Source organism: Nematostella vectensis, chromosome 6, assembly GCF_932526225.1.
Source record: "Nematostella vectensis chromosome 6, jaNemVect1.1, whole genome shotgun sequence".
NCBI lineage: Eukaryota > Metazoa > Cnidaria > Anthozoa > Actiniaria > Edwardsiidae > Nematostella > Nematostella vectensis.
Window position 1 is genome coordinate 206164 of NC_064039.1, and position 9907 is coordinate 216070.

Consider the following 9907-nt stretch of genomic DNA (forward strand, 5'->3'; position numbering starts at 1 on the left):
TGTCCCGACTGTCGGGCATATAGCCATTGCGTATTAATTAAGTGTAAAAAAAAACGAAAATTTGCTTTTGTGAATTGATTCAATCTTTACGCTCAAAATAAATTAGCAATTTCTATACAAATTTGCAATTATCATAGACTATATTAAATCGCTGATTCATTATTCAATCTTACGCTTTTATTCAATGCTACGAAAATCATTCGCACGGAACTGGCACGAATAGAAAATAAAACTTTTGGACGGACATGCCAAAACAAGATTGGAATTTCCTTAGAAATTTGCTCTCATAGACATAGCACTTTAATCTCACCGAAAAACAATCTTACAAGCTCCAGCGTGGAATGATTAAGCCCTGACAAAATTTACCTACGTCATTGAATCCGCGTCAATAGCCCCTAATTGCATTCCACTAACTGGTGCCTTTTGCACACGGCACCAATGAATTTGACATTTCTTGTGATGCAAATCAATGAATGACGGGAGTAACACCTGGTGAAATTAGCAACTGAGACACCGACGAGTGTTCTGATTGGACGCGGGTTATCAAAGGATTTTTTTTTACCACATTGTTTTTACATCACGGGGTCGATAGGCTGGTGTGTCGCTTCTATGTGTCTCAGGAAAAACTCACGCTGAACAAAACTTATTCATTACCATTCAAATCTAAAACTCAGAGACATTATTTGTATGTGAGTGTCCCTTAAGGTAAGGCTTAAACGGATTTCGTGTACGATTGATGACTGTTTATTCTATGTGTGATTCGAGCTTGTGAATTGCAATGAATGTTTTATGGCGCGAAGTGGACCAGTAGCGCTCTACTGGTACTAAGCGAACCCGAACTTCACCATAATATCATCAATCGTATATTCCTCCCGAATTATTAGAATACCATTGTAATATATTTAAATGACGTGGGTCAGTTTGCTATGAAAGCAATAAGTAGTTACAGCAATGGACAATGCCCCGAATTTGCTAGAAGCGTGCCAGCCACAACGAAACTTGAGTAGGGTTAGGAAAGATGACACGGCCGTTTGCCCCAAAATAAGCTATAAATAAAGCAAAACCACTAACGCTATGGCAGTATAATCATCACCGAGACAAGACCAAAAATAGACAGCCCTGCACAGAAGTATCAGTATGGTCTGTATGTCTTTATATCCTTACTGAATCATCTCCGGCAATTGTCTAGGTCCGCCTTGTTCGCAGAGCCTTTCCTGGTTCGCAGGCTATGAGAACGGGCGCCTTTACCTGGATTTGACTTGCAAGAGTTCGTTCCATGTTTAGTGTATGTGATATTTTTTTAATAGAATGCGTCCAGACAGATCAGGAAATGATGCTTGAAGGGATAAGTTAACATTCAGATTGAATTTACATAATTCGTTCAAACCAGATTGATATTGTTCCAATGACATGTTCCTTTCATTCTTGGCCAATGCATTATTAATACCATTCCTTTTAAGGAAATCGCGCCGCGCCTCGTTTATGGATGATATAACAACCTTCGCGTGGCATCGTCTCAATAATGCCATTAGTCAACTAAACGTCAACCAATAGAGACACAACAGATGTTACCGATATGAGACTTCCCCTCAATTGGCACGTTCAATAATGCGGCAGGGATTAGAAATGATTCTGTGGTTGCAATCGACCAGAAACTTTCAGGATAGCTAAAGCGTAGAAAGCTTCTAACAGGAAGATGATGTATTTGGTAAATGTCATTTCGAATTCACGCAGCTATCAAAAGCTAGAAGGATCTTTCTTTCAAAATTTACATTGAACAAAGATGTGAATTGATACCGAGATTTTCTTTTCCCAAAATAAATCGTTTATATCCATAATGAGACAGTGATTGTTCAAAAGCTTGTGGCTTTGCTGACAACCAACAACAGAGTAATTTATGCAGACGTCTCACACGTGGACAAGTCGTTTTCACAAGAGACAGGTCGGCTCTAATATCTGTTCAGAAAATGACACGAACTTTAACGAAATTTATTGTGCATAACATACGCTTTACTGCATTTGGTATAGTTATACCGTGTAGCGAACCGAAAGCGTGGAAGACCCCCGCTTAATTACAACAGTTTAGTGTTATTTTTGCTATTAATATTAGTTTAGTACGCATGTATTAACAGCGAAAAAACCGGAAATTAGAAAGCATTTTAGACCCGATGAGTATTGTCTAATAGGAAGTACCATAAAACAAAATATTGTAAGGGGAGTCCTGAGTGTAATAGTATTCCCCCTTGCATTAATGTCAATGATCAACATGAGGCCCTCTATCCTCATCTGTCTGTTTCTTGTCAAGTGTAAAAAGTCCGCGGCTTTGTATTGTTTATCTGTTCTGACGTTCTGACGGATGTTTGGCTTGCTATTTATAGTCCACGCAGATTTTAATCACATTAGTAAAGCATAGCGCTTCTACAAGACTCCCGCGGAACGATCCATATATGGATATTGGAAAATATTTATGTAAGCATGGCGTCTCTCTATAGTATAATAATGTGTGGTCAGAGGCTGTTATTTTGTTCGCCTGCGGTATTTTTGCTGACCCTTAAAAATATTTATATTTATTATTCGAGCTTGACCCAAAGTCATCTACTCAGAGGCTCATGTCAAATCGTCAGAGCGTACTATGACTGACATCCAAACTTAAACTAAACCACCATTATTAATTCATTATCTATCTCGTAGATATTTTTGATAAATGTAAAAAAAATCCGTCATGTATTTTAAAAAGCGCACGGAATCTAACAGAGACAAATGAGGGCGATTTTACGGTTTCTGTTTTACTTTGAATTTTATTTTTTCTCATATAATAGTGATAACAAACCGTAAGCGTTGTGAAGTCCCTACGGGGGGGCTTACAAACTCGATGAATTTAGATTCCGTTGCTTTGTAAAGCCTTGCCCTGTGTTTGCCATCCTTCTTAACAAAGGGATGCAAAAAGGAAGGTCGTAATCTTTTCAATGACAAGATATTACTTTTCTCTGAGATAAATAGCAGAGATCCCAAGCACCGGCTGTCATAACGCAGTTTTTAGAACTTGAAATGACGCCAGGATCTACTTGACCAGGCTCAAAAATGACTTGTTTCGTAAAGCGGGATTGTAATATATTCGAGGTGAGGTTGACATTGTTTTTCCTCGCTCTTCTTTTATTTTAAAATGAAAATTTTGGTTTGGCGAAGCATAGCCAAACGATATCAGTGTTTTGACGTTTTATTTTTCTTTAAAAGAAAAAGTCGACAACGCAGATTTTGTTCTTCAGGTTACGAATGAGTTACAGTAGTTATGCACAGATTGGGAATGTTGATCTTACGAAAAAAAATAAAAAATTATAATAAGGAAAGTTGTATGAGTTAAAATACAAACAACGGTTCTTAGGCTAACAGTTCTAAGTTCCAACGTCGTATTATCCATGAGCTGTTTCAATGAAAATGCATGCAACATTAAGTCGATTGTTTACACTTTCTTACCCAACTCATCTTTTTCCAGATACTTAACGATAGCAACCATGCGATGGACTCGTCCTTAACAGACAGGTAAAGTAGCGACTGAAAGTGCGCCGTCGTTAGTCCCTCCGCTGTCGTGTATCTTAAGTCCCCTACTATGCTGGATTGGGGGAGGGGGGAGGGGGGGGCAAAGTACAAACACGCCCCTTTGCTTGTGAGATGGCACAGGCCCCCCGGCCCTTATGGGCGTCACGGTAATGTCCGAAATAAATACTGCAAGCGCGAGTCACGGCAATGTAATCTGATATTGGTGCTGGTTTTGACTGATTTCGAGTGATTGATAATTCACTCATACAGAGTCCTGAAAGGGATGGGGGGGGGGGGGGGGTCCAAATCCCCTTTCCCGGCCGTTATTCTCTTAAAATCCCGGTGGCTACACTATATATTATACAGGGGAGGACGGGGGAAGGGGGGGTGGGGCTAAAAAGAGGGCCTAAATTAAGATGGGTTAGGAGCTTAGCAGTAAGGTGTGAAGTTTCATGCTATTATAATGCGATAAATTAATAGATCAACATTGTTTTCAGCATAAATAAGAAGAGATTTGAAAAATCCCGTTCCCGTTGTGGCATGTTAATTCCCGTTCCCGGTAGAAAAATCCCGTTCCCGGTAACCCTAATCCCATTTTCCCGGTAACCCTAATCCCATTTTCCCGGTAACCCTAATCCCATTTTCCCGGTAACCCTAATCCCATTTTCCCGGCCCAAAATAAGGCGAATCCCGGCTCCCGTTTTCAGGACCCTACTCATACTTTACTTTTTTCTTTAGATCAACAGAGGTAACAAAAAAAGACGATGGTAAGTGGGAGGAAGGGAAACCCGGTCACATCAAGGGTGAGGGAATGCGGCAGTATCGGGGGGGGGACGCGGCCGTATGAGGGGGGGGGACGCGGCCGTATCAGGGAGTGGGAGGGTAAGGAATTTCCTGTCCAATTAAAGGGACATTTGGAAGTCAAGCGGTGGAAAATAAGCATCGCAAAGGCTAGATTTTGTCAGTTCTGTAAAGGAAAGACTGGTAGATAAACCGTGGCATACGACTCCCGGGAAGCCCCTTTAAAGTACGTATTGTTTCATTACGCAAGACATATCTGATAGAGGCTTTGATTTGCTGTCGCAGGGGCATCTGAACGACTCCGCTCCACCTCCGCTCCTCGTGTTGTGGTCAGCAAACTGAGCTTACAGCCGGATGTCCTAAATCGCCTAAGGCGTATCTCGAGACTTGCCCAGGACCGGGTGAAACGGGAAGAGGAACTAGACAAAAACGAGCAGAAGGGAGCGACAGATACAAAGGACATGGCAGAAGGCGAGAAACCGAACAATGGACCAAAGGATTTACCTATAAGCAAAGATATAGAAATCGAGAGCGGAATGTCCAAAAAAAGAAAGCTGCCTGTTAGTACTGAAGAAGATGTCCTCGCTAAAAAGGCAAAACCAGAAGGGGAGGTTAAGTTTGCCGTACCAGTTACTGATTCACCCATCAGCGAGGAAAAGTTGCAAGATAAAGGTAAAATGAACATTAAATGTGGATCCAACTCCCCAGCTCTCGAATCCTTTAGAAAGAACAACCGCTTCACTTACAGGGAGGTCTAGTTATCCAAGTGGAATAAGTAAGAAACTAATCTCTACGAAACATGAAGTCGAATTTGAGTTGGTTATCCGAGTTGTGGAGGTTTCCAAACAAGAAAATGCGCAGCCCGTCTCTTCTAGAGTATCTAATCACTGATTTACATGTTACATTAACGACCAAGCTTATTTGAATCCGATTTATAATGTATGCTATATGAATATAAGGAGTTTATATGTTTGCTAAATGTTCGTCTTTAATAAGACTTCTTATTAAAGACAAACAGTAGTCAGACAGTAGGGCAGACAGTAGTCTTTTGGAATTATAATGTAGCTTTTCGCTGGTTCTCTCTTTTAGAGAGTAAAGATCTTGGAGAGGTTAAAGCAGAAGATGTGAAAAAAGACGAATGGCTTTCTCATCACCAAGGCATTTACCAGGTGATAAAACACGACTTGATTATATTCCCATTACATAGCACAAGTATTAAAAAAATCTACATTGACCATTATATAGACCTATTTCAATAAACGTTTTCATAGCAAACGGCAAATGGCCATTGTCAAATCGCAGTTCTATAAAAAAATACCACGAAACTTGTCAAACTTCTACTGACTGTAGGAACATGTGGATAATTTCTGCGATTATACTACTTTATCATCTTTATTCTTATAAAATTTTTATACCCATAATGAGTGAATGGTCTTATTACAGCCTTTTGCCATTTGCCATTTGCCATTTGCCATTTGCCATTCGCCATTCGCCATTTGCCATTCGCCATTTACACTGACGTTTATTGAAATAGGTGTATACAAGTAGGTCAGCAGAGCTTGTCAATAGTCTGATCTAGTATGGTGAACGTGCTTTTGGGAAGTCGACGCCTAATTTAAGATGAAGCAGTAATCCGGGCCGTAGCAGGGCGTGGGGCACTACGGGCTGCCCCCAATATTTTCAAAAATTACAAAGAAATGAGCAGTAGGGGCGTGGCTGTGCCGCCCCAGAATATTTTCCTAATGTGTCTGTATCGTGCCCCTCGAACAACTCGAGGCCTGCTACGGCTATAAATCCAGTAACAAGTTTAAAAACCAATGTAAACGATTTGTTTATATCGGTATATATGCACCTGTTATTATATATGCTTAATTGTTTTGTTATTTCTGATACAAACTGTTAACCTCTAGTGAGCTTACTATATTTACATCCCCATTTGCACCTAGCTTCTAAGAGATGTAATCAATAAGAGGGCAGTCGAGTTTGAGAAGGAAGTTCTTCTTGAGACTGAAAAACTCAGAGTGAAGGTTCAAGAATTGGAAGAGGAGAATAGAACCCTACAAGAGTCAAGCTTGAAACTACAGAAAGCGCTTGCGACGTTTATTAAGAACAAAGAAAAGGTAGCTAATACTTTGTACAAAGTATGCAACGGACTGAGTTATGCCGTTGTCAGAATGTTAACAACTACAAATATTCGACAAAATTGGCGTCTATGTCAGACGTTTCGAGACGTTTGCCTCTTCGTCATCGGTCTAGCTGTACCTTCATAACATTTATTCAAAAAAAAATTTGAGTACTATTTAAGTACTGATTTGTCTTTTCCTATTTGTCAATAGTCAAAAAGCTCCCGAGTTTCCAGGGGAACCCAAGTTAATGTAGGCCTGGTGAGTTCCTTATCAGAACCTTATTGAGTGTTTTTGTTTATTACATAAAAGTAACCGCTAACATTTATTATGTCTTTTGATCCAGACCCTGAGTCGTCACCAGTCCTCGCTTCGTCACCCTGGCTCCAGCAAACCATCGACTTCATCGAAACATTACCCGGCTACGATTGACCAGAACTCCCCGTCTAAAAATAAACCGGTACAAGCCATCACACCGGTGCCTTCTACCTCGCCCAGCGAGCCTCTTACTAAAGTCGCCGAGTCTTCAACAGCTGCCGATCACCCCTGCAACCCACAATGTCTTACTTTGTCGACCGAAGAGAACATGAATGTCGAGTCCTCTACAAAAGCCATTCAGACGGCTCCTCAAGAGCTGGAAAAAACAACACTTCCGAAAAGCAATAATCAGCCAGGCATGGGGCACTTTCGGATCTCTTCTAGTACCGGAATCCGGCGTTCATATCTTGACATTAGCGAAGATAAAGCTGAGACAGGGCACTTCAAGATTACTCCAGACGGGCTAAGGACTACTGGGGATCAAGAGTCTCAAATGCGTTCAATCCACAAGCAGTTGACGTCCACTCAGTTATCTGATCAACCAAGCATTGGTGGTGGGGGTGCTAAAGAATCCCATAAGCCAACGAATTGTCAAGGATCGACGTTTTCTTCCCAAACCATCCAAACAACCGTTTCCCCTTCTATACAGGCGTCTGGAACTCAGCCTAGCCCTCCAAGCTCACGTTTAATAGCCGCAAATAACTGTAAGGTAACGTCTTCTGAAAATGGTTCTCTAGCCAACGAAAGGCGAAGTAACGTTTCTGTAACTTCTCAAAACCGACGTCGCGAAGACAATGGCCGTAATCCACCTGCTGTGCTATTTGTCCATGACACAGAAATTGAAGAAGTTCCTGCCCCGGTGGCTAAAAGAAGTGACATTCCTAGCAGACCAGAAACAATGGGTGGTCCCCCGGCAAGGTCTTCACCAGGAGGCACGAATGGACTTGACAAGCGGTCCTTTAGGCCAACTATGGCAGAGCGCGTGATAGCACCGCCGACTAGTACAGAGAGAATGACGTCATTCGACAAGAATCAAGAGCTTAGACTGCCGATTGCATCCACATCGAGCGGGCCTATGCGTACATACACCGAGGTCTACCAGGTGAAAGACAATGTAATAAATCAGCAAAGACTTGATGATCAACCAAGACCTCCTACAGGAATGGTTACTTCTAGAAATAGGTCCACGTATCCTACTCACAGTATATCATCTCAACAACCTCAGCAGCAACCACAACAGCAGCAGCTTAATCAACTGCAACAACAGCATCGTGAAAAGCTACAACAACAAATGGCGGAAAAGCAACACCAGGAGTCGCTACTGCTGCTGCAGAAGCAGCAACAACTGCAACACCAACAACGAATACAGCAACAACAGCGTCTCCAGCAACAACAGCAACGCATACAGCTGCATCAAGAACAACTTAAGCAACAGCAACAGCTTCATCAAGAACAACTTAAACAACAGCAACAACAACAGCTTCATCGAGAACAACTCAAACAAAAGCAACAGCAACAGCTTCATCAAGAACAACTTAAACAACAGCAACAGCAACAGCTTCATCAAGAACAACTTAAACAACAGCAACAGCAACAGCTTCATCGAGAACAACTCAAACAACAGCAGCAACAGCGCCTTCAACAACATCTTCAACAACAGCAGCAACCTCCACCCCCACCTCCGCGGTATGTCCAGCAGCAAGAAGCCCAAGCAGGAAGACCCGTGGTACAAGTTGTGCAGCAAACCCAACAGCCCCAAAACGTCCGCTACAGTTCTCCGGCTGCCCAGTACCCAGCAGTGGAGCAGCTGCATCAGCAACAACAGCAACAACAACAAATTCACCTTCAACGGCAGCTACAACATCAACAGCAGCAAAATCAGCAACAGAGTGCACAATCTCAAGCTTATCGTCAGCGTAATCCACATGAGGCTAAACGATCCGGTTTGTCTGAACACCCTCCTATTGTAGTATCTGACCCTCGCATTTCTTCGAGAGCTGGTCAGCCAAGAGTACTATCTCCTGGACAAGTTCGATCAGATGAAATTTCACATGGTGCAAGAACAGCAATGTCGCAGTCCCAAAGAGAAGGAAACGATCGTTGTGTTGTTTACCAACCGGGAACAATAGAGACTATCAGCGATGGTCGGGAAGTGTTCCGAGCTCCCGATGGGAGCACTGTGTACTATCAAACAAGACAACCAGCAAGTGCGCCCCAGCAAACCCCCCAGCCTCCTCAACCAGCACAAATAATGCGGCCAGCTCATCCCCAGATGATCAGTCAACCTGTGTCATCCTTAGGACGTCTACCAACACGCCAGCAAGACGTACACCATGCGGCAGCCTCCAGTACTGCGCACCAACCCAATGTTATTACTAGGGTCATGCCAACTGCTTCTCCGAGAGAGCCAGTCTCGCTCCTACCCCCTCCGAAGCCAAACGCTTCAATCGCTGTGGTTCAGAACGGAATTGTACTTTCTTGGAACATGAACCTGGATAGCGTCCACGAACAGATTGACAATTACGAGCTGTTCGCCTGTCAGGACGGTACAGAGGCTAGCACTCCTTCAATAATGTGGAAGAAGATAGGAGTTGTCAAGGCCCTCCCACTTCCCATGGCTTGTACTCTGACGCAGTTTTCATCCGGGAGTTGTTACAAGTTTGCTGTGCGTGCTGTTGACACGCGAGCAAGAGAAGGTCCTTTCAGTGACCCCTGCGTAATTACCTTGAAGAAATAGTCGTCAGAAGCAGCAGCAAATATAGCCCTCACCCACAGAGTGGAACCAACTCGACAAGAACCACTTGCTAGAGTTTTAGTGATTAGCCCATTTTGAACAAAAAATATATACGAAAGTTTTATTGTTTTAGTTAGCGATATATGTATATATCTCACGTTTTTGATTAAATTTAGAAAAACTTGGTAGTTCTATTCACTTATGTAAATCACCTGTTTATGATTATTGGGAGGTGGGATAACAGAACAACTTTATGGACTTGGAAACAGAACTGGCGTGGTACCGGGGAGATAAAATATACCCGTTAAGGTTCAAACGGGTCAATAGGAAGTCAATGGCTGACCATAAAAAGCTCCCAGTTCTGGTAAATGTTTCACCAGGTCGGTTTAATTTC

General features: G+C 42.4%; 1 protein-coding gene across 2 annotated transcripts; it reads left to right on the forward strand.

Annotated features, from left to right (window-relative positions):
- Window positions 1-549: 549 nt before the first annotated feature.
- On the forward strand, window positions 550-9701 carry LOC5511483 (daxx-like protein). Of its 2 annotated transcripts, none has more exons than XM_032380815.2 (8): window positions 550-705; window positions 3494-3540; window positions 4276-4304; window positions 4624-5010; window positions 5428-5507; window positions 6285-6458; window positions 6675-6722; window positions 6808-9701. In XM_032380815.2, exons 2-8 carry the CDS (start codon window positions 3518-3520, stop codon window positions 9514-9516), a joined length of 3450 nt encoding a protein of 1149 aa, XP_032236706.2. In that variant the 5' UTR covers window positions 550-705; window positions 3494-3517; the 3' UTR covers window positions 9517-9701. The 2 variants fall into 2 exon arrangements, with proteins under 2 accessions (XP_032236706.2, XP_032236707.2); XM_032380816.2 differs by lacking the exon at window positions 550-705 and adding an exon at window positions 739-1140.
- The last annotated feature ends 206 nt before the right edge of the window (window positions 9702-9907 follow it).